At 39.8% G+C, this 25,900-nt stretch overlaps 1 protein-coding gene across 1 annotated transcript in view; it reads left to right on the forward strand.

The window, feature by feature from the left end:
* FAT4 (FAT atypical cadherin 4) overlaps positions 1-25,900 on the forward strand; it is a 194,049-nt gene that overhangs the window by 123,713 nt on the left and 44,436 nt on the right. The window contains exons 6-9 of the mRNA XM_015409489.1: positions 3,349-4,271; positions 4,976-5,150; positions 23,076-23,256; positions 25,465-25,715. Of these exons, the coding sequence (XP_015264975.1) occupies positions 3,349-4,271; positions 4,976-5,150; positions 23,076-23,256; positions 25,465-25,715 (1,530 nt within the window). The remainder of the gene's footprint in view (positions 1-3,348; positions 4,272-4,975; positions 5,151-23,075; positions 23,257-25,464; positions 25,716-25,900) is intronic.

Consider the following 25,900-nt stretch of genomic DNA (forward strand, 5'->3'; position numbering starts at 1 on the left):
GTAGGGATTTATTGATGCACGAATAATATCGCAAAATGTGTACAATTGACAGGGAAAAAACAGTTTAAGGAAACAAAACATTGGCCAAAATAAAGGAGAAGCAAAACTGAAGCAAAAGAAATTTCTTTTTTTCTTTCTTTTTTTTTTTGGAATATATTTATTGGAATTTTTAAAACACCCACCACCCAAACACCACCAATATACCTTCCATGCAGTAACATATACAATTACTCACTATTACAATTTACATTGTTTGTTACAACAAACGTACTCTCCAACAAGTCTATACAACTCAACTAACCATATTTCATTTTAAACAATAATTCACAAAACTATTATCTCTTGCTGGGCAGGTTTTTTACATTTTCATCAAAGTATCTACTTCTCTTCGCTGCAGGATGATATTTTCTTCTATCGACCCATTACTACCAAGTACATCTGCTTACATCCACCTATCTCAAAGGTTTCCAATGTCAATGTTTCCCCATTAGCTTAATCTTTAACATCCTTATGTTTTAACCTCAGTGCATCCTCAAAATTTTCTACTATAACTTTATCTGGTCTCAACATTTTATTTAACCAACCGGTTATTTTATCTACTAACTATCACAAAGTTTCTGTTTTCTATCTCTCTTTAGCATCCATTAACTTCTTGTCTCCTTTCACCATTATCTACTTAGTCTTGCTTATACACATCTTAAAGCTCTTCATAACCAATTACACAAGTTATTACCTCCTGAAGTATATGGACAATCCTATATATTTATATACCCAAGACAAAATGATAAAAAAAATGATAACTTACATCATTTAACTATTTTCCCCCAACAACAAATTTATCACCCCACTTCTCTTTATATCACCCACAAAAACAATTCATCCTTTCATCACATAGATCAACACTTCATTAAGGCAAAAAGACAGTCATATATACAGCTCCGGTCACACGGGCAGGTGGCAAAATTCCTGCAAACAAATTAATTGTTAGTTGATAAATACTCCACTGAGTAAAGTTTGAAGCCTTCTCCCAGTCTTGGAAGCCTTCCCTGTAAGTTTCTGTTCAGCTAGTGGAAGAACCACTAATTGAGCAAAGATGCCTTAGGCTGGACGAAGGCTTCAAACTTTGTTGATTAATGTGACAGAGGCCAGAATTTTTGTGTGGTCTGTCTTCCCTTCCATAACATATCCTGGTAATTTCCCCCCTGAAAAGTTAATCATATTAAATGTGAAGTAAGTACATTTACAGAACAAAAACCATACACTAATGCATCAGTTAGAATCAGTTTTCATTTTTGATAATGTAAATACTAAAATTATATAACCTCTTGTTTTAGAACAATAAATAGCAGCCATTAATGCATTTTATATTACAGAATGTTACTGAGACGTGCTGACACAAAGAACAAAATGTTTAATTGTATCAATAGCTAGCATCATCTTACACAAAATGAAAAAGAGAAAGTTTAGGAAGGGCATGATAGAAAATAGAAATCCAGTAAAAGCAAACCTCAACCTTTGTGTCAATTAGGTAGATAAAATTTCCACATCATTTATTTAGTGTTCTAAGGTCTGTCAGCCGTTAATCTGTTGATATGAGCAAGAATAGATATTGGTTTGCCTTTACAATGGAAAATACAAACATAATGAATTTCTAGGTGTGTTCAGACGGGCCATTTAGTCTGCTTTCAGCATGCTTCAGTAACGGATTTTATATCCACCTTCACACACCCAACATCTGCGCACCATCCCTTGCCATAGCTTTCTGGCTCAAACCCCCTTTAAAATGAAGTATTTTGTTACCAGGTCCCCAAGTGGTGTTTTCCTGATTCTCCGGTTCTAGCCGCACTTTTTTGATGTCTGATCGCTCCTGCAGTGTCAAACCACTTCCAGTTTAAACCCCCTCCCTGCTCGAAAGCTGCCCGAGGCTTCTGCTTTTTGCCCGCCATTTTTTTATGCATCAGCAGTGTGTGCATAGGCGGAGCTTTGCCACCGCATTTAGAAAACCGACATTTAAATGGTCACTTGTTTTAGTGTTTAGATGAGTTTGGGATTTCATGGAGGCCATTTTTGGGTCAAACATTTAAAGGGAAGTCTTTTGTTGGAGGGGTTGGATTGATTCGCCCTGGTAGTTCTGCGCATGCACCATGGTAGTTTCGCTCCCCCATTCTATGGAGGGGCGCCTATGCGCATGTGCAAACTGAGAAAATTTTTTAAAAACCACCGACACATGCTCCCACACGACAGTAGTGTAGATGCCGGGGAGCAACATGACTGTGCGGTGAGGCGGGATAAGGGAAGTAAGTGTGATCACGATTATCCAGATCAAATATAATCCGGTTAGAACTGGAGCAGTTTAACCCACTCTCAGCACGCCGTCTGACCACACCCTCTGAATATTAAATGCTCTGTATATATTTTTTCTTGAAACATGTTTGTTTAGGTTTCTATTTTACTGCAATGTTATATGGTCTTAGCTTAAAGTTTTAGGGTTGCTTCCCCCTGGTCGGGGCAGGGGATCTCACTATTTCGGGGGGGCCTAATCCATCACCGGCCAGCTGGCTAGTAGGGGAAGCCCCTGAACTGCAGCATCCTGTGGGGATGCTGCCAGTACGATTACATCCGATTTCGGGGGGGCCTAATCCATCCCCTGTGGGGATGCTGCCAGTACGATTACATAACAACTAGTGATGTCATCAAACTGGGGGCATTGCACAGTGATACTCTAGTATTTGCGAGAAACTCCATAGCTACCATAGAGTTTTTGCCCCCAAATGTTAGAGTGTCACCATGCAATGGCCCTGGCATGATGACATCACTTCCCAAGGAGGAGCTGGAAGCCCCTTGCCATAGGAAAGGTAAGACCTGGCAACCCTATGTAGTCTGCACAGCAATTGTAAAATCACATTATGGTGCATTTTATGTTCAAATCATGGTTCTCCACCACCATGGCCTAACTGCTCATTGGTCTGAACCCTGTTTATCCAATGCACATTTTGTATGAATTCTGTATTTTTGGTATCTCCCTCCCCCAGGGCAATAAAGTTCCTTCCTCATTCCTTAAGTTCTGATCCTCAGAAGTGCTTTGTTTTCTTACAACATCTTCAGTCACCTGTTTCCCTTAGTTTGTATATATCCTTCAGTCTTCCTACTGTGACCTGAAACATCAGTAAAATATGTTCTATATTTTTATTTTGTAAAATATTTTCCAACTTTATTTGTTTGTGCAACCGTGGACACTGAAAATTTTTCTTAACATGTTTCCATTTGTTTACTATTCAGACAATCTGGCCTTATGTTGATTAGGATTAGACTGATGGATAAATCTCTTTTTTGGCATTTGTTTTTCAGGTTCCAATTCACAGTTGTCTTACAGTATTACTTCTGGAGATAGCCTGGGCCAATTTAATATTGACGATAATGGAATTTTAAGTATTAAAAAGCCATTGGATCGTGAAAGCCAATCTTTCTACAGCCTTGTTGTTCAAGTCCATGATATGGCTTCTCTTCCAGCTTCCAGATACACAAGCACAACCCAAGTATCTATTATTCTGCTTGATGTGAATGATAACCCTCCAAGCTTTATTTCTCCTAAGCTAACCTATATCCCGGAGAATACACCTATTGACACCATAGTATTCAAAGCCCAAGCAACTGACCCAGACAGTGGTCCAAATAGCTATGTTGAGTATAATCTGCTAAATCATTTGGAAAACAAATTCAGCATTGGTACTATTGATGGAGAAGTAAGGCTCACTGGAGAACTTGACAGAGAAACCGTTTCTAATTATACCTTGACCGTAATTGCTACAGACAAAGGACAGCCGTCTCTTTCTTCATCTACTGATGTAATTGTGATAGTCCTTGATATCAATGATAATAACCCCATCTTTGCTAAAAAATTATACAAAATCGAGATTGTGGAAAACACTCTAACGGGGACAGATGTTATACAGGTATTTGCAGCAGATGGAGATGAGGGTTCCAATGGACAAGTTCGCTATGCTATCATCAGTGGAAATAATAATAATGAGTTCCGGATTGACTCTGTCACTGGGGTAATAACAGTGGCTAAACCTTTGGATCGTGAAAAAAAGCCTTCCTATTCATTAACAGTTCAGTCAGCTGATCGTGGAAGTAGCCCACGGATTGATACCACTACAGTCAGTATTATTCTGATGGATGTTAATGATTATGTCCCTACATTTGAGCTTTCTCCCTATTCTGTAAATGTCCCAGAAAATCTGGAAATGTTGCCGAAGGTCATTCTTCAGGTTAGTGCATTTAAAGTAATAAATACAAAAATCCATTAACTTTAACTAAATACTCTGAAACTTTTGTACAATTCAATGACATGTATGAATGGCTTGATCCTGACCTGGATAGTTCAGGCTAGCCTTGTCAGATCTCGGAAGCTAAGCAGGGCTGGCCCTGGCTAGTATTTGGAGACCTCCAAGGAATATCAGGGTCATGGCATGGATGGGGGCACCATAAGTCAGTCGTGACTGACTTGATGGCACTTTCCACCACCATTAATGGTTTGAGATGTGTAACTCTCTAATACCTAGTTCTTGCCAGTTCATTGTGTATAAACTAGACAGAATGTTTAATCTTGATTTTTGTAACTCCTCTCATTTCCTCTATTTTTTATCTTCTTTTTGCAGACAGTTATTGCTAACTTAATGAAGTGTCATTGAATTGTTTCATATGGATGCATGTCTGTTTGCCAGATTAGGGAAGCTGCATTCAGTATTTCATCGACATCAGCAGCTTGCTGAAAACAAATCTAATTGGTATTTTTAAATAGATAGTTAGCTGTGTGTTACACTCTTTTCTTGTTTGGTTGGTTGGGTTTTTTTGAGATGGGTAGTTTGTTTTTTTTCCTGTCAGGCTGCTTCTGCCTGCTTACATAAGGAATAATTGTGTGGAAACCAGACAGAAAGGCATACTGCTATGTTATATTTCATTCCTTCTTTAGGTTGTAGCAAGAGATGATGACCAAGGTCTGAATAGCAAATTGACCTATCTCCTTGTGGATGGAAATGAAAATGGTGCCTTTATGCTCTCAGCCACTGGGGAGCTCTGCCTTATTAAGAGTCTGGATCGAGAAAAAAAAGAACAGTATGTCATGTTGATCACAGCAGCAGATTCAGGTGAGCAAAATCAGTGCTTTATCCAGGTTGAGTAGACTTAGTTCAGTTTCCTGGAGGCATATAGTTCTTTGTAAAAATACACAGCATAGGTTAGTTTGTGTTCAAAAGGTGAATCATTTATATCCATATACTGTTGAAGTGAAATTCTGCTCACACTGAAGCCATTGTCAAACATTGAGATATCTAGGTTTTTGCTCCTGGATTTAAAAGTTTGCCTTTAACCAGAGCCTTATATAGGTCTTCATTTTGCAAGCATTATGTTGTCCTGTTGACTTGTTATCTCTGTCATCAGCGCCTAGTAGTATTTCTGCCCATACAGATGCTCCCCCCCCCGATTCCTCTTTCTAAAAGTAGAAACAGTATAAGTTGAAACAAGACAGAAAGAAATGAATTTTAGAGTATTGCAGTCATTCTCAAAGAAGGAGAACATGCTGTTGAGTTATAACTGACTCATGGCAACACCATCCATAGAGCGTTCCAGATAAGAGATGAGCAGAGGTGGTTTACCATTACCTTCCTCTTCATAGCAACCCTAGTCTTCCTTGGTAGTCTGCAGTCACTTTAACACTGTATAAATTGTTCTGTTTTGCACTGTTAACCATAATTAATTGCATTTCTCACCCTCTTTAGGAGAAATTCTTTTAATAGTGTTGTTAGAGAATACTGTTAGGGAGACTGGCAACAGCATCAGAGTCTGAATTATAAAAGCTATGGATTTCTGTTGTGTTTTATAGAGAGTAACAATTAAGGCATATGCCCACTGACACTGAGGTGAAAGGAAATAAGAGGAATAATCAACAGCAGCAGAGAAACTGGAGTTGGGCCCTTATGGCAGTTCATTATAACCATATTCATGTGCCCATACATCTAAGTATTCATCTTGTAGAACAACCATATAGAGAATAAACAGCGGCTGCTTCCAGTGGGTGGGAAAATATAGCCAGTGTTAAGCTTTCTAGCATAGATAATAAACCCACTTCTCATATGTAGTGGCAACAAAACTGTATAAATAACTGTATTTCACACAGGATGTTTACAACTGTAAAATCACAGCCTGAGATTACCTCACCCTCTTTTCTTTTCTTTTTTTTTAAATCTAGCCCAGCAAAGCATTGTGGAGAACTTGCAAGCTTGCACACTGTTCCTGTGTGATTTTGATGGTTCTAATTGGGGGTATTATGTGGCTATTGGTTTTGGATTTTGCTTTAGACCAATGAAGCTACCTTCAACCTCTATCTAAAATAAATTATGTTGGAAGTAAAGCTAGCATCAGTATCTCCAATAGTTGGCCACAGTCTCTAACTAATGTTCAAGTTGGAAACACAGGTATTACCTTTAAGAAAGCAACCAAGGACTGCTTCCTAAGTAAGATCTTGAGCATTCTTTACAGTGCACAGTATCTCTGCCTAGTTTAAAAATATTTAATGCTATGACAGACCCCCTATTACTCTCCCCACTCTGTGGCAGATTTTTTCCGCCAAAATTCTTAGTTCCCTTTAGGTACTGAGCTGGCCCTCAGTAGTGTGATAGTATTTGCGGTTTTATATATGTGAATGCCCAATCCTTTGACAGAATCTAATTTGGCTTTTGCCCGGCCCAGGAACTTGTCAGAAGAAAACAGGAGCCCTCTGTTTAGATCCCTTGAAATGGCACTGGAGACTATGTAACAGTGAACAATAATAAATATTTTATTTATTTATTTTAACTATTTCCTACATTCTAAAGGTAAGGGTACAGGGGAAAACCTATCACTAATTTATGACAAGAATAATTATAAGCTGACACGTGCATACATCACTCCTGCAATAATATTGATATTATGATAAACAGAATTATAAAAGCAGAGAGATCAAACTTCTATTGATTAAAGCTTAATTACGCTTAAGTCAAGTAATATTGTAATCCAGAAAAAAAGGGAAAAAACGTTTATCTCATGGGCTTCTTCTTCACTTTTGGAGTTTTGGGTGCTGCTACTTCTTTCTCGGACTCTGATGTTGAACTGCTGGAATCACTTGAAGAATTATCCGATTCTTCCTCACTAGGTTCCTCTCCTTCTTCCAGATTAGGGTCCTCGTCTTTATCTGTGCCCAATTATTTTTTCAAAAAGTTTTTGGCTTTTTGGACAGAGTCAATTTTAACTTTCTTGTTAAACGATTCCTTCTGGGAAGCTCCATCTGTAGGTTATTGCTTTGTCTTGGAGGAAAACAATTAAGTTTTTATACTGTCATCTTCATTTCCGGATCTCAAATGGAATGTCTTTCAGAATTTTAATTTCTTATTCGTTGATTTTAAGTGTTTTCCTTGCGGTAGCTTTTAAAACATTGTATCTCATTGTTCTCTTTGAGAATTTAACGTAAATTTCACCAGGCAGTTTATTTTTTCTTATAAAATCAGAGTAAGTACGGTATGCCAAGCCATATCACTTTGTAGATCCTCCTGTTTAAGGTCTGAAATTGAAGCTATCGCTCCACTTATCGTTGTTTTTATGTCTTCTCCCTTCTGTTCAGGAACTCCTTGGAAGCATAGAACATGCATAGATTTATCAAGCTGAAGTTGAAGTAGTTGGTTTTTATCCGTATTTCTTTCCTTCTTAACTTCTTTTAGTTGTTGCTTAATATCAATAGTCCTTGTTTCGACTTTCTCGATCCTTATATCTGTCTTATTGGCTCTTTTTACCATTTGGGTAAGTTGCTTTTGGACGGAATTCAACTTGGTATTTTTTGTAGACATCTGGTCCAGCAGAGGGCGCAGTGCTGTGGCAAGCATATTGGGAAAGTCTGCAGCCGCTTCCTGTGGCTGACTGGGAGTTGTTGGTGTAGTACTTCCTAGTGGAAGTTTCTTTTATGCTGCCATTCTCCTCGCCCTCCCAGCTATTTGTTTACAGTGAAGAAAGGTTTTAGTTTTAAATTAAAGTTTCTCCGAATTCCACGTTCTTGTGCTTAAAATATAGCTTTCAAGCTTAAATGAAGTCTCGAGCAGTAAGTTTCGTTCCTTCTTTCCTTTTTGTACCACTTAGAGACCGCTCTGTTTCGAGGAGGGGTGGATCTCCAACCCTTCCTCACAGACTGCTCTTTCTCCAGTCAATCTAGCAAGCTGAGACTTCTTCGCTTATATACACTGTTTAGACGAGTTTGATTATTTCCAGGGTTATTTTCGGTTATTTTCTTGTCCGCTCGTCCGGAGGTCGGCTCTCGTCATCATACTGGCTCCTTGGCGTCAGGACCTCTCAGGGACAGGCAAGCCTCGGTCCCTCGGCCATCACCTTGGGAGAGGCTGCCCAGGCTGAGAGTCTCCTACAGATACTCTGTGGGGGTCTGGAACCAGCCATGACCCCTCCTGATCACCTTGGCTTGGCATGTCACCATCAGAGGGTCGATGGGACGCATCCAAGAGCAAGCCGCCATAAACCGCTCAATAATAAAGATTTTATTTAATAGACAGGGATGGTATGGGGTAGTCAGGTATTGAAAAGGCTGATGGAAATGTTATTTTTTTCAGTTAACTGACAAGATGGTGTTGTGGCCGCTTATTTTTTTTTTTTTTTACAAATTTTTGGTTCTTATCAGTGAGAACTGTTTAACTGAGTACTTAAGTTTCATTTACAACATTTCTGCATATAGTTTCTTATTAACTGTTCAGGTTGTCTGGATACTCTTTCTGAGTATCAAATTCTTCCCCCTTTCTGAAATCACAATGTTTCTTCTTTCCCCAAGTAGTCTATAACCATTTCCTTTCACAACAAACCAAGGACTGCCAAAATGTCAATTCCCTGTATAACTGGACAGGACTTACATTTCTTCCCTGAAAATATAATCCAATTCCTTTCGGCCTGATTGGGAGCTGCAGCCTGCTACCAAGTCACTCAAACCCCAGTTCTTGGTGTCTGTGTGAAAACGTACTTCAGCTTTAGCTGACTCTGAATTCTTAAATGGAATTCTTTCACAGGTTATGTTTAACACAGCTAAGACTAGGAGTCTCTCCCTTTATTCAAGAGGTGAACCTGGACAGTAGCTGCCCCTGAACTCAAAACAAACTCACTGTCCCCTCAGCACACAGCTGACTTTATATTTCTCTCAGCTGGTGCTGACCAGTCAGAGAAAAGGAGCACTCTGTCACTCAAGCTCAACATTCTAGAGCAGAGTTAAGTATTCCCCTCCCTTCTCTGATTTTACTGTATTAGGAAAACAGTGTTTTAAATGTAGTCTGTCACAAATGCCTACTAGGCATTTCCTCTGTTTTCAGTATACATTCTTTTCACTTTTCAACTGGGGCAGTGTGGAAGAGCTTCTCCATTACGGGGTTGTGCATGTCAAAATCTTGAAAAATGCCGCCTGTCAAAAAATTTATATTAATCTTTATGCTCTCTGATGATAAACAAAACAACAGATACTACTTTGGGGACTTTGGTTTGGCTTTTATTTCTAGGGGGGAATTGCTTTTGATTATTGTTGACAAAGCAATTGTCATTTCACACATTGCCTTTCCTTATATATAGTCTACATTTTAACTTGACATGAAATTTTATAAAAATAGAACTCCATGTAAAGGGTAACAATTTAATTGTTTGAACATTTTCTCCTTTTACTGCAGCTGTGATGTATTATATTGCTCATAATCAGTATAGGAACTGGAACTGAACATCTCATATTGACTCCATTAAAAAAGTTTTTAATATGCCTTCATCAGAGATTTCAGTAAAATGTGGTTTAGCAGCAAGCAGAGACAAATAAGCCTGTCTGATGAATATAGTTACCTTGTATATATGATGTTACTGGCTAGATCTTACTGTTGACTTTGACTGAGATTTCCTTTCAAGAGCCTTCCAAACATGGTAGCCATTTTCTCATAGTGTGGAAACCTGTGTTGTGTACTGGTCAGAGTGTCAGTCTGGGATCCAGGAGATCCAGGCTCAAATATCTGCCTTGACCTTGGAATGGAACCTTGACTTTGGGCCAGTCACACACTCTCAGCCTAATCTGACTCACAAAGTTGTTGTGGGGATAAAATGGAGGAGAGGAAAATAATATAAACCATTTTGTGCCCCCATTGGAGAGAAAGGTAGGGTATAAAGTAAATAAAGAATAAAACAAATAGTGATTATGAGCATCTAGTGATGATATATTCCACAGGAAGGTGAGGTTGTGGGCAGTGGCTCTTGAAGAAAACTCCATTACTAGGACAAAGCTGATTTCCTGCACTTTTCTATTCTTCCAGGGGCCTCTTATGAGTCATAAAAGGACAGTGCTTGGGGGACCCATGTGTACAAAAAACCATACAACACGGGCAGATACAGTAAATAGTGGAAATGGGCAAAATGTCTGCTCTGCCTGTTCTGTAGGTAGCAATTCACCAACCTCTTTTTATGAATTAACATTCTTTTTTTTATATAGCTCGTTATCTTAATGTGCAATTCTCATAGGGGCTTCAGCATCTGTCAGAAAAAGTCAGGCTGTGACTTTTAGCCACATCAATGCTGTGCTGAGATAGTTATGAGTCACCATCAAAATATGCAAGATTCAGCTCATATTTGTCTTTTCATACATCATTCTAAATTTGGTGTGCTTTGCAGTAGTGTCAGAAAAACTAAATCAGAACTGATAAGGACAGAAGTTTCATAACACTGCTTTGCAGTGGGCTGACATGACTGCAAGTTGACATGGTTTGACCCCCCTCCCCAATGCTGCAAGTGGTGATTAAAACCAGAGGCCCCATCATGCACTGAACAAACATACAAGGGAAAACATGGGATCAGAACCTCAGCCTAAACCTTTCTGATAGTTCAGTTAAGTGAATATGATTAAAAACAACATCTTTTGTTGCTGTTGTTCCTGAATTAGAGCATCCTTCTTTTACTACAGACCACAAAGAAGAGATGTAGTTAATAAATGAAGAAAATTATGACAGGCAAAATTATGAACTTCAAAATTAAGTGATAGTATTTTGATTGCTACCCCACACCCTATTCTTGTACGTGGTCCAGAAAAGTGCCATTTAATCATTTGAAAATGATGTTATGAGTCTCCTAGAGAATAAATTATTATTTGGCTAGCACTCCTCTTTTTTTTAAGGGAAAAACAAAGCAGTGGTTTTCTTTTTTTAAAAAAGTCCATATGTTGAACCACAAAGATGAGCAAATGGCAGTGTGCCGTCAGCTCATACAGCAGCTTTTATCTTCTTTGTCTTTTGAACATTTTCCTGCAAAAATGTTGGCTTCTGTTCTTTGTTTTATTAATTGCCTGACTATAGAGTAGCACATCTGGATCCTTACTAGCTGCTTTGGCATACTAACTTAGATTATGTTTTCTCCCCCACCCCTCCATTTGTGGAGCAAAATGACCTGTTACCTGAAGAATTGCTACAACCAAAATGCTGTTCTTCTAACTGATTTTAATAAAACTCCTAGCCAGAGAAGATGAATATTTCCAAAGTGAAATCTGTATCATGTCTTTGTACTTACTGTTTGATATTTCTACCTGCAGTTTTGCTTTTAAAATGATGTACTTAGATCTTTCATTCTCTGGAGAAGAGTTACATCTGTAGCCAGTCTGCTTTACTGGCATGGCTTTATAGGCTTAAATAAACCAAAAGCATGCAGTTTTCAGAATCTTGGTTTGTTATGCTTCTTTTGTCATACTTTAGCTATGTTGCCATAAGTGGTTTGGCAAATTATATATTTCAAAAAGCTATCCAGTGTTTTTCCCCTTTGCATTCCAAGCTGTGGTCTTCGAGCTTCTTACTGCCTTTTAAAGAGTTCTGTGTAAACTCAAATGTTTTCATATCATTTTCAGAACAGTTAATCCTGCACTACAGCACTGTTCTTATTCTATACCCTCCCCTATTCTAACAGTATCACTATTAAACAATATCCGTGACTTTTGTGATGTCTTTTGGTAGCGCAAAAACAGTACCTATATTCCTTTCATATATTTTACATACTATAGGCCCTGGTCACACGGGAGGATTTGCCCCACAAAACGGATGGGTTGAGGGTGGATTAAACTGGTGCGATCAGATGCCAACATCTGGCAAGCGTCGCGCCCCCGCCCCCAACCCATCCCTTCTGGCCGAAGATGTGGATCTAAAACAGACTAGTGGGCCCCGGTCACACTAGCAGGAAAAGCCGCAGCAGAAGTGTGACTTTTGAGAGCCGCAGCAAATTGAAGCGCGGCATCGGGATCAGACAGATCCCCCAAGCCGCGCCACATTTGCTCCCCGGCACGATCACATGCCAAGGGGGAAGCGATGGGACGAAGGGCGAGGTGAGGCAGCTGCGCAGTTGTGCGCATGCGCAGTGTGGCAGGGCCTGACATACCACGGGATACGGGCATGTCGGCAATCACATGGCTGCCCATGCTGCACGTTTCCCAGTAAGTAGTAGTCTTTTGCAGGTCTCTTTTAAATCCGCGTTTTTGGCCAGTAGCGACGGGTTGGGGGCGGGGGTGCAATGCTTGCCAGATGTTGGCAAATCCTCCCGTGTGACTGGGGCCTACTGAAAGGGCATTACCTACCGGATGACACACAGCAACGGCAGCCGTGGGATCGCCAACGTACGGTTATCCCGTGGTATGCGTGGTAATGGCAAACTGCGCACGTGCACAACTGCTGCGGCTGGCCCTCCTCGCCCTTCTTAAAGTTGCTTCCCCTGCAGCATGTGATCGCGGCTGCCGGCAGAAGCGCAGATCCTCGGGGGACCTGTCTGATCCCACTGCCATGCTTCTGTTTTTTCCGGCTCTAAAAAGCTGCACTTCTGCTGCTGCTTTTCCCGCTAGTGTGATCAGGGCCATAGATAACCTTTTCTAGTTTATTTTGTGCTAAAAATTAATCTTGCAATCTTTTTTTTGTGAGTGAGGGAGTCCTTGTTTCTTGCTCTAGCTGTCAACAATCAAGTAGAAATCATGTGCAGAGTTCCTCCAATGCAGTTAAATATTGCTGATTAATAAGACCAGATGAAGGGAGTCAGAGCATTGCACTGTGAGAGATGCCTCAGAAATAGGAAGGTGTTATATAGCAGCATCTCACATATTCCTCCAGTTCTCCCCCCCCCCCGAAATACTGTTCCTCATTAAATTTATTTTTATTCCTTTCTTTAAAAAAAAAAGAACAAGGAAAAAATCTTAAAATCCCACAACTAAATAAGATTTTTAAAGGGGGGGGGGGAATATACTAAAATACAAGTCCATATGCAATTGCTATCTATATGCCATACATTCAAATACTGATGGAATTATAAGGGCCTCAATCCATTGATTTACCAGAGGTGAGCTTTTATCTTTCCAACATTGTAATACCTTTTAGCAGTAGTAAGGACATGGAGGGGTTTTTTTCATTAACCATCAGGTTGCCTCCAAGAGATGGCAGATAATTTAAAAGTACATAAGCATCCTCCAAAATCTATGAATATTCTTATACGAAATTGATATGAGTAATAGCTTCTTCCCAGAAAAACCAAATGACAGGATGTACCCAAAGCATATTTGTAAGGGATGTGCCCTGTACGTTACAGTGTCAATAGATAGACACTTTACTCAGTCCTTTGCTAAAGAGGCACTGTGGTGTCCAGTATATCCTAAACATAGGTTTGTTGTTTTTGCTGAATAAGTTGCAATAAGATCGATGGAGAGAGGAGGTATAAACTCTAAGGTATAAACTCCCATTGGTTTAGTTCCTTATTCCCAGGGGTCATTTAGCAGAAAAAGAGGTGCAGGAGCTTATTAGCATACTTATTAGCATAACTTATTTGCATATGTCACACCCTCTGACATCACCGGAAGTGTGTCAGAAGGCAACACCCACTGTTTTGGATTGCTTGTTATGGGGGGGGATGCACAGATCTGCCCTCACAGAGGAGGGAGAGCTTGTACCTGAAGGTGGGCCGGGGGTGGGCTCTGCAACTTTGCTTCTTGCTCTTTGTGGCTGCTGAGGGCTGTTGGGAGCAGGGGGTGGGGCTTGTTGCATGTGCCGGCCCCCTGGGCTCCTTACTGTCGGAGCTCCGCTTCTGTGCGCTCCCGTAGGAAATGACCCCTGCTTATTCCATACATTCCTGAGAATCTGCATATAATATTTATTGAGATTCTGTTCAGCTGGAAGAACGTCATTACCGATCACATTTTGTATGTATGTTAAATCTATCAGTACTTAGGATCAATGCTCCCTCCAAGCTATGGAGTCCTGTGAGCAAAAATTCTACTTTGTGAGCTATTGGCATTAAAGTTGTGAGCAGGTGATTTAGCTACTGCATAAATTAGTTTGCTCTGGAGCCATCCTTCCTGAGTGAAGACAAAAATATTTGAACCAGAGGCTAAAAAGCTGTGAGCTAGCTCACACTAACTCAGCTTAGAGGGAACACTGCTTAGGATCTCTCTTCTGATCTAGAGTATGGCTGTATGTAACAAACAATTTCTTTGAGTATTGTGCATTTCTACTCTGGGAATTAGTCTGGGACCAAGAAATCTGATGGATTGCGTTTTCCCATGCAAAGCCTGCCCATGAATTGAGATCATTATCAAAGGAATCTCAATAGAGGGCTCTTGCGGATAGGGCTTTCTCTGTGCTTGTGGTCCATTTCTGGTCAGTTTTCATCTTTTTAGGTTCTGGTCATACTGTCCCTTTTTGTCTGAGCTTTTGGTATATTATTTTCTCTTTCTTTTCAGCATTTTCATCAATAGCTCTATGGTACATTTGGTGCTACAGTGTGGGATTTTGTTCTTACTTTGCTGCTTGATTGTTTGATTCTTGTTTAAATTGTTTTATTGCTGTTGATGTAATACTAGTTTACATGCAAATCCCATGAAAGTTTACACAGAAGTAACTTCTATCATTGAGGTAGATTCTGGTGGGGAGAGGTGTTGGTCTGAAGCAGCTGAACAAAGTTTGAGTTCAGTGGCACCTTTAAGACCAACAAAGTTTTATTGAAAGTATAAGCTTTTGTATGAGTGAGGGATGCACACTTCTTCAGATATATCTGAAGGAACAGAAAAGGCAGGTGTATCTGAAGAAGTATGTGTGTACACGAAAGCTTATACCTTGGCTAAAACTTTGTTGGTCTTAAAGGTGCCACTGAACTTCCTTCTTCTGTCAATGAGCTTATTCACAGGTAAGTGTGCATAGGATTGCACATTTACTGTTGCTTTTATGAATGTACTAAGCTGCTTGAATGCCATATATATACACTAATAGCCAAGGGTCCTCTCTCTGTGCAGATTGCGGCTGCATGGAGGCAAAAGAAATTATCCTGCACACGTGGGTCACTCCCCAGCTCTGCAGAAAAATCTAAAAACTTTAAAATATATAGGGGGGAGTTTAAAAACAGCCAAAAAGTAAAACAGAGTTCACTGTGGCTGTGCACAGAATGAACTTACCAAGGCAGAGGAGGAGGAGCCTTCTCTCCCTGTCCCTCTCTCTCCTGTTGTTCTGATTGCGTTGAGTCCTCCCCGTGGCCACGCCCCTCCACCGAACATTCAAGCCTCCAACAGACAACATTGCGATTTAAAGCAAACTGCAGCAGCTCTCAACTCTCTTCACTGTGCTCAGGCAGCTCCTTCCACTTTACAAGAAGGAAGTGCCCACACACTCCACTCCCACCAACCCCCCAGGGGAAACCGGAGCAGGCAAGAGATGTTCCCAGTGCCTCCGCTCTTACTCTTCCACCTGCCTCCTCCCAGCTAATTAGTTTTAGGTTTACTAATAGAAAGAGAAAAAACAGAGTGCGCAGAGAGGAAAACCTTTTTTTCTTCGGAGAATGTAAGAGTGTGTGTGCCAAACTTCCTTCTCAGATACTAGATGCTAGAGCCAGAAAGCTTTTCCGTCACCCTAGGTGGATTCTCTTTATCCAAATATCCTGTTCCCAAAAGGAGCTAAATCCCTTTGTGTGGGGATGAAGGACTGATTTGTACCTATAGATACATTATCACCCCATGCTCAAAATTGTGCTCCTCATTTTAGGCACAACAGGAGTCTTGCTCTTCTCTCTTTCCTTCACTCTTCCCCTCCTTCACTTTCTTCTTCTTTCAAGGGTTTGCTTACATGCATAGAATATAAATGCCAGACTATGATCTTTGGAAAAAGGGGGGAAAAAGAGGAGGAGGAGGAGGAAGGCAAGCAGGCTGGTAGGTAGGTAGGTCGGTAACCAGCAATTACAAGTTAAAATAAGTCACAAAACATTATGCAACATTTTGTTGTGGGTCCCCTCTTCTAGCAGAAATGCAGTATTTATTTTTATTTTATTTTATTAATTCAATTTATACCCCACCCTCCCCGTAATTTATACCCCGTATAGATGGTCTTGTTGTTACTCTTGTTATTAATTTACACAGCTGATTTATTTTAGATTTTATTGCCCATATTGTCTGCTTTATTTTTTATTATATTAGTTCAGAAATATTAGTTCAGAAATAAATTAGTTCAGATTATCAAATAACTAAACAACTTAAATTCAACATTATGTACTATTGCTTAATGCAATAGTATGATTATGAATTTATGTGCCGTAGAAGTAATTAACTGTAATTACAAATATTAATCAATTAGACATGGTGTGTAGAGTAAATTTTTTGAGTTACAGTTTATCACAACATTTCCAGTTAATCTGAGACTACTTATTAACGAGTGTGTTACAACTTATAAATTGAAATACTGCTAGTTACTTCTTCAGATCCACGATTACAAATTTGGAAAGCTTAAATGCTAGGATAAGTCCAGTAAAACATGGCCATATGGCAAGGAATGCTTATCCTGTAGGTTAATCTCCAAGAGTCGAACAGGGTGTTTAAAAAGTATAATTAAATAACAAAATAAAGGCAGCTTACACTGAAGTCATTAAGGGGTAAGACTAACTTAATGACCTTCAAGGAACCAGATTCCCTGGCATTTTCATTAGAAAACAATAACTTTCCAAAGAGTAAGTGGTTTTTAAAAACATATAAATGGTTTTCTTGTTAAACAAATTAGCTTGCAGTGTGAAAAGGATGGTCTTGAAGACCTACAAGAGAATACCATACTGCACATAAAGAAATGCATATTGAGCCCACAGATCATATAACTATATAAAGGTATGGCAAATCAAAAATCTGCATGAAATTGACACAGCCCATGTAGGCTCCTCATCCCTGTGCCTATGAAGTGGATTACAGTCTATGCTTGACCCTCTAAGTACACAAAGACATTTTTTTAGCATCACTTCAAAGCTTGTATTAATTCGACCAGATTTTGAAAGGAGATATAGCATCAAAAATAAAAATCACAGCTGTAGCCAGGCACTGTGCAATATGGGTCATATCAACAACAATGTATACGTAGCTATCATTTCATACATTTGAATGACAGCTTTGCTGCAAAAAAAGATAATCTGGTATACATCCTGTTCATAGCAAGAATTTCATTCTGAATTGTAGAATCTTTCCAACTTTCCAAGGATTTGGATTAACCATATACTTTTTGCTTTCAAAAGTTAGGGCCTGGATAGTTTTCTGACAAAATAATTATTAGGTTGGCAGAAGTCAATCCCATTCCTTGCACGTACCTTACTTGACAGTGGCTGGTTCTGAATTCTGAGAAGCAGCTGTTGGCCAACTACTATGTTTCATTAAGAAGCGGTTCACACACAAAGGGTAGCATGTTTGCTTGAATGGTAATCAATCATATAAATGCTGTATCACACAGCAGGCCGTTCATATGCAGTCTGTCCATTTTTTAACATGTTACTATACCCGCCACACACATGTAGCTCACTGTCAGTGCAGATTTACTCTTGTCTAAGACCATTAACTTTTGTGGACTGTAAGATACTTTCAGTTGCAATACTAAGAAGACTTTTCTGGGAGTCAGACCCATTCAATGAAATTGGACCTACCTTTGAATTGACCTGTTTAGGATTGTTCCCTCAATTTAGTAGGGTTTGCGTTACCACAAAAGCCTGAGCTGTAGCGTGCGCTTTGCAACCAAACCACCGTGTGGCACTCAGTCTTTATCAAAGACATGTCACTGTGACTGGCACAGTTTAATAACACTGGATCTTGGCTGTAGGCTAATTACTGTGCACATGAAAAAAAAACCTAACAAAAAACCAGCACTGAAGTGTAATTATGAAGCAGGATTAGGATCAAAATAATCTGTAATAAAATGAATTTTTTGCATCAGTGTTTTTATTCAGTGACAGCCTGAACTCAGGATTCCAATGGAAAACTTTTGGAGCAACTGTCCTTTTTACAGTTTGCAAGAATTCTACCTACAAAACACAAGATATGTTTTAAATATGCTTATTCACTGACTCAGACTGTGCAACACTGACTCACATTCTTTTGTTTCATTATATATTTTATTTTTGGTTTACAGGAATTTATTTATACTTCAGTGCTGCATTCTCTTTCCCATGGATCTCACCGGGGATTTGTACATCAGTACTTGGGCAATTTTAATTTGCATTTTAGAGGAGAACAGATTGTTTGTGGGGCTGCTGTTGTGCTAAACCATGGCATACTGTGCTGTAACGTGCTGTTGTATGCATTGCAGTTAGGTTCAAGAGTTATTAAGAAGTCATTGATATTCTTTTAACAAATTTATAATCACAGCAATGCACATATGACTTACTCAGATTTGTAGTACATTTTGAAAGTTTAGTCTCCCAGCTGAAAAGCCCTGTTTAATTAATGGAAGAGCTATACCTTTGTAATAGCACATACCTTCCACTCTGAGGCTCCATTTGGTTGCTGTCTGACTCCAGCTTTGTTGCAAAGCAACAGATTTCAGTTGAGCAAAAATTCCACCGATTTCAAATTGTTACTGTGTGCCAGGATAACATATTTAATTTACAGGAAGGACATAAATTAGGGTTCATTGGCAGTTTAAGTAATACATTTTAATTACTTATTTTACATTTTTAATCTAGTTCTTTGCTTTCCTTGGTTGCAAATATCTGCAGTTTTTAGTCTACTAATTTTCTCACATTTCATTTTAATTTTTCTCTGCTGCTACCGGCTCCATAAGCACTCCCAAGCTCTTAACCTGCTGAGCAAAATGCCCACTCCATATTGGATTTTTTAATTACATTTTCTATAAACTACAAAGAAACAAGGGAAGGTAACTACAAACTATGGGAGAAAGTAAAGCAAAACCCCTAAAAACCCAAGAGATGGTGGTCATTTACAATGCTTACAATATTAGCTTATAAGTAAAAATGCTTATACTTTGCTACATTAAGTGAGTACACATTTTTCTTGCTTATACTAGAGTCTCCAACAGCACTAACTATATAAGGAACTCTAAAGAGAAACAATTAAAGTTAGTTTAAAACAGCATCTAGAAAACAATTATAACTCATTTTTTGTCCTTTTTATTTCTCAGTCGATAGCTTCTTTTCAGAGCAGCTGCACCCAGTTCCGAAGCTGAGTCCTCATCAGAGGATGCCAAGCGTCCTTCTTCTTCACTTCCCTTGCTGCTGCCCTTTTCTTTATCCTCTTCATCTGCTGGACCAGCCTGTCATTGTAGAAATTCACGTGCCTTTACAACAGAGTCCATTTTTTCTTATCTTTAATTTTGAAGCGGATGACTTCGGGCAGGTTCCATCTGTAGGGGACATTATTTTTCTGTAAAAACAGCGGCAAGTCTCTATATTTCTTTTTCTTCTTCCTTATTTCAAATGCAATGTCCTTAAAAACTTTAATTTCTTTATCTTTGATTTTCAGGATGACTCCATTTGTTGCTTTCAGTATTTGATCTCTTACTTTTCTCCTGGTGAATCTCACCACAATCTCGCCAGGCAAATTATTTTTCCTTATAAAGTCAGAATATGATCTATAGATCATATCTATTTTGCTTTGTAGAAAATCTGCTTTTAAATCTGAAACTGGACCAAATGCATCACAAATAATCTGCTTCAAATCTTCTCATTTTGCTTCAGAAGCACTCTGAAATCTTAAGACATAGCTTACCTTTTCCATTTGCAGCTGTAAAAGTTGCCTCTGATATGGTAATGGGAGGGGCGATTCTGCAACAGGGGGATGATGGCAAACTGCACTCCTTGGCCTATGTTTTGAAGAAATTTTCAGAGGCCGAACGTAACTGGGTGGTTTGGGACAAGGAAGCAGCTGCAGTGAAACTGGCCCTTACTACTTGGCACCACTGGCTGGAGGGGACGCAGGTGCCTTTTGAAGTATGGACTGACCATAAAAATTTAGAGACACTAAGAACACCCCACCCCACCCCCCGCTGAGATACTAAGCAGCTCCAGTGGATGGAATTTTTCTCTAAGTTACAGTTCACGATCAAGTACCTCCTCAGGAAGTCTAATTTTCTGGCCGATGCCCTCTTCCGCTTACCTCAGTATGCAAGCCAATGGGATGAGGTTACTGATATGGTCTTTTCACCCACCCAGTTGGGGGGGCAGTGGTGATGCGTAGCCAGGGGAATCTGGGAATCTGACATGTAGTACCTGACGTTTCTCCAGCAACTGTGACTGGCATCCTCAGAGGTATAACACAGAAAGATAGAGTACTCTCTGTATTGATGTAAGAAGGAAAAAAATGGGTTTACCTCTCGCTGTAAAGTTGTTCTCTATAGCACCCATAATCAGAGGCAACCCTTTCAACTTTTCTTTTCAGGTACAGAAGAAGATGGAGAAAAATAGTAGTAATTGAGGTAGAAATGAACTATAGATTATGAGTTGTATTATGATTAACTATAAGCTATGGGGAATTTGGACGGGAATTATAAATGGGTAAGATAGGGGTATATGAAAAGAAGAGGGATTAAATGAGAGTAAAAAAATTAGGCTGTTGGAATAGTAATTTCAGGTGAATTTCTCTTTATTTTATTTGGTTATTATGATTGTTAATCAATGTGTGGATAGTTAAAGTCACCTATTATGACACAGTTATTTCATCTAACCACTATCTTTCATTCATTCATCATTTTACAATTTTGATCTAGTGGGCGATAACAAACTTGCAGTGTTAAGCGTCCTTTTGGGCCCACTATTTCAACCCATAGCATTTCCAGAAGCAAATCCAGTTCACTTACCCTCTCAATCTTACTGGACTGTATACCCTTTCTGACATACAGAGCCACCCCATCTCCAACCCTTCCCCCCTATCCTTCCGATATAATTTATAACCAGGAATCACTATATCCCACTGATTTTCCTCATCCCACCAAGTTTCCGAAATACCTACAATGTCTATTCCCCACCCCCCAGCACCAAGCATTCCAATTCCCTGATTTTCCCTTGGACACTTCTAGCATTTGTGTATAAACACTTGTAGTTTCCCATGCATGTTAAGCCCACAACCTTCCTCTTGCTGCCTCAAGACCTTGCCAGGCAGTCCATATCATTAGCCACAGTCTCAGTGAACAATTCTAATCCTTTTCCTTGTAGAGAAGTAACAGCTATCCCTTCATCTTTTTGAGATGAGCCATCCTGAACCAGAGACTTTTAATCTCCCGTTGGCTTTCCCCCATATATCAGCCATATATATGCCATATATCAAAGGAATCACTGATCAGATGGAAAAACTTATGAAAAAACACAACCTACAATATGTATTCAGGCCCACCAGAAAAATACAACAGATGCTACGATTGGCAAAAGACAGAAGAGACTTCCGCAGTTCTGCAGGAGTATACCGTATACCCTGCAGTTGTGGACAGGTTTACATCGGGACCACAAAGCGTAGTATCCAGGCAAGAATAAAAGAACATGAAAGACACTGCAGATTTTTCACTGCTATCCACTCCAAGTTGCTTTCCTTGGTTTCTATCCAGTGGGCATCCAGATGTACGTTAATACTTGCAAGCACACATCTGTGGAATCATGGGGGGAGGATATTGGGACGGTTGTGGCAGTTATTGGGAACATAAGAACATAAGAAGAGCCATGCGGGATCAGACTAAAGGTCCATCTAGTTCAGCATTCTGTTCACACAGTGACTGATACACTGCCTCTAGGAAGCCCACAAGCAGGATGACTGCAACAGCATCTTCCCGTCCATATCTCTCCAGCAACTGATATAAAGAGGTATGGTGTCTCTGGTACTGGAGGGAGTAGATGTCTCTCATGACTAGTAGTCTTTGATAGCCTTGTCCTCCATGAATTTGTCCACTCCCCTTTTAAAGCTTTCAAGTTGACAGACATCATCACACCCTTTGGCAGCAAATTCCAAAACTTAACTATGTGATTTGTGAGGAAGTCCTTTATTTTGTCTATCCTGAATTGCCCACCCTTCAGCTTCAGTTGATGATCCCAAGTTCTAGTATTATGGGAGAGGAGGAAAAGCTTCTTCTTGTCCACTCTCTACACACCATGCAAAATTTTATAGACCTCGGTACTGTGTCCTCTTAATCATCCTCTTGTCCTCCCCACTGTGCTGTAAATTAAAATATCTTGAGTGGATTTCTCTGGCTGCTCTCATACACAATAGATAATGCACTTTCAGTGCCCTTTAGTATTTCCTATATGAAACCAGAAAATCCCCTGGCAAACTAATGCTAAAGAGCATTGAAAATGCATTATTCAATGTGTGTGAAAATGGTTTCTAACAAAAGCAGCCATGCAGATCTTCTTTGTATGTGTTTGCATGCAATGTTTAGTTCTGTCCTTATTTACAGTAGACTCAATCACTCATTGACCTATTGTAGCCATCATCTTAGCCTGTGTTGTTATAATCAAGCTTTGTATGTTATGTTTAATTTCGTTGTAAAAAGCAGTTTACTTGATAATGAGGCGCAAAATTTTCTTGTGACAGTTTGTGATATTTTGAGTTCAAATGACTGTCTTTACAAACAAGGGTAATCTTGTTCTTGACAGGGATTTGGCTTTTCAGCTCTGTGAACTGTGACATGTTCAAGTGTGAGATAATAAATGAAGAGTGGCATATCCAGTAATAGTATTGTTATGTGTGTAACCTCTAGCATTTTAAATCTCTTTCTTTTCCCCAGGAAGTCCTGCCCTTACTGGCACAGGGACTATTGCTGTCAAAGTAGATGATGTCAATGATAACGTCCCTAAATTTGCCTTTAATATGTATTCCAAAACTATCCCAGAGGATGCCCCCACAGGGACAGATGTTTTACTTGTAAACTCTTCAGATGCTGATGCATCAGTGAATGCTATTATCAGGTATGATCTTGCTTGTGTTGCTACGAATGCTGTACTTTTAAGACCTGTTTTTTTCCATTTGTCCTTCATGAATAGCAAATACATTTAAATGACAAATGAGGATGGTATAATCTGCCTTTTATTTTCTATGAGTATAATATTAGTGATAATGGCCAGGGACCAGCCTACCTAAGGGACTGCCTTGCCCCACATGTTCCCCCAAGGGCACTACGGTCAGGGACTCAACATCTACTGGCTGTTCCAGGTCCCCGTTCTATTAGACTCAGCATGACCAGGAACAGGGCGTTCTCGGTGGCGGCTCCTATCTGGCGGAATGAGCTCCCAGAGGAGATCAGGGCTCTGCGGGACCTAGCACAGTTCCGCAGGGCCTGCAAGACGGAGCTCTTCCGCCAGGCTTTTGAATAGGAGCCGCCACCACTAGTCCACCAGTAGTCCACCAGCAGTCCATCATTAGTGCACTAGTGCACCACCATCGCACTAGCTACCATCTATCCCCCATATATGGACATCAAGATGGGGCATGCACATCTAGTTGCTGCATTATGGGCGAGAACGGGATGGTCAGGGATAGTCATCTTGCTTTTAGAAATTTTAGAATTTGTACAGATTGTATAATTTGCTAGGCATCAAAATCTGTTTTAAATAGGGCTGTAATTTAAAATTTTGTATTGTTTTATGGTTTTATCTGGCAATATGCCCTGTAAGCCGCCCTGAGCCTCCGGGTAGGGCGGGATAAAAATGTGAATAATAAATAAATAAATAAAATAAATAATAACAAAAACACAGTAGCCAAACAGCATGAGGGGAGGGGCTGTGGCCCAGTGGTAGAGCATTTGTTTGACATGCAGAAGGTCCCAAGCTCAATCCCCAGCACCTCCATTTTAAAAAGTACCAGGCAGTAGGTGACGTGAAAGACCTCTGCCTGAGTACTTGGAGAGCCACTACCAATCTGAGTAGACAATACTGACCATGATGGACCAACGGTCTGACTCGATATAAGGCAGCTTCATGTATGTGTTCATGACAGAGACAATGAACATGAATCCCATTTTCATTCTCTCCCTCCTTTCAACCTGCTCAAGACTATGTCCCCAACTACTGCTTCCAGCGCCCTTCTTGTCACCTTCTGCTTTCCTCCTTGCCTTCTCTTTGTCTTGCTCATCAGTCACTAACCCCTGCTAGTTATTATCTCCCTCAAACCAACAGTTTTTGAGTTCCATTTTGGGGGTACCCAAATTTTGATGCTTTGCTTTTGGGGGAGGGCATCATTTGCAAACAAAAAACGTTGCCTGCAAATACATTGTAAATGTCCGCAGTATATGCAGTAAACAATATCATTATCTAACTTTTTAGACTGTCTTAAATAATTTTATCTTAATCTTTTTGATTAAAACTCCATTTTAAAAAGCATGACCTTCATGGGAAAAAAGGAATTTCATAGATCCCCCCCCCCAGTATTCCCCTGAATAGGGATGGGCCTAAACTGAACCATGAAGCAAAATTTATCAGGAATTTTTCCCTTGTGGTTCATGAAGTCAAGTTCATGGCAGGGTGCCCGACACAAACTTTTCAAACTTTTCATGAACTTTGACTTTGTTCATGGAGGTTTGTGCCGGTTCGTAAGTGGATATATTCCCAGACAGACTGTCTCCACTCAATCAAAACATTTACAAAACTTCAAAGCAGCAACTTGAAGAGCATGTAGAGGAACATCTGGGGAAGGTCCCCTGCAACTTTGATGTCTCTAGCTTGCCCAGGATCCATCCTATCCACTCCCGAACCTCAGTCATTTTGACAGGAGCAGGTCCAGGATGTTCAGGAGTATATAGACACACCAAAATTGCAGCTGACCTCCTCTGCTTGCTCTTCTACATGCCCACCAAGTTTGGTGTCTCTAGCTTGCACAGGATCTGTTCTATACAATCCTGAACCTCCTGGACCTGCTTCTGTCTAAATGACAGCTGATGGGTTTTAGCCAATCACGGGTCAATATATTCATTTAGGCTGCAGTCATACCCTTAGTTATGCACAAAAATGAATGGTATCAGGATGCCAGTCTCATGTATTTGTTTATTCATGTTTATATTTCCTTAGTTATAGTTTACAGATGGGTTACAATTGTTCCTTATTTTTAAAATATAAAATGTATACAATAGTACACAGTAAACCACTGAGATAGATATTCTGTCTTGTCTTATTTTTATACAGCTACGGCCTTAGTGGTGGAAATGCTCAGTTCACAATCAACCCTTCAACTGGTCAAATAATCACAAGTGCTTTGTTGGACCGAGAGACTAGGGAAAATTATACTTTGATCATTACAGCCAAAGACGGTGGCTCCCCAAGGTCACTTTCCAGCTCCACAAGTGTTCTTGTCACTCTTGCTGATGTCAATGATAACCCCCCCAAATTTCAACATCATCCTTATGTCACTCATATTCCATCACCTACAAGTTCAGGTAAGCTAATAACTTCATCATAACATTATCCCAGCAGTTTCAACAGTGCAATGATAATCCAAGATAATAAGCCATATAATTGCAATGATCACTGAGATTTTAATTAGAAGATAATGTTATGATGAGACAGCTGATTAACAGAATTTAGCTTTGCCCCTCAGTCAGAATAAAGAGACACACACCAG

This window comes from Gekko japonicus, unplaced genomic scaffold, assembly GCF_001447785.1.
Source record: "Gekko japonicus isolate JY-2015 unplaced genomic scaffold, Gekko_japonicus_V1.1 scaffold108, whole genome shotgun sequence".
Classification (NCBI taxonomy): Eukaryota; Metazoa; Chordata; class Lepidosauria; order Squamata; family Gekkonidae; genus Gekko; species Gekko japonicus.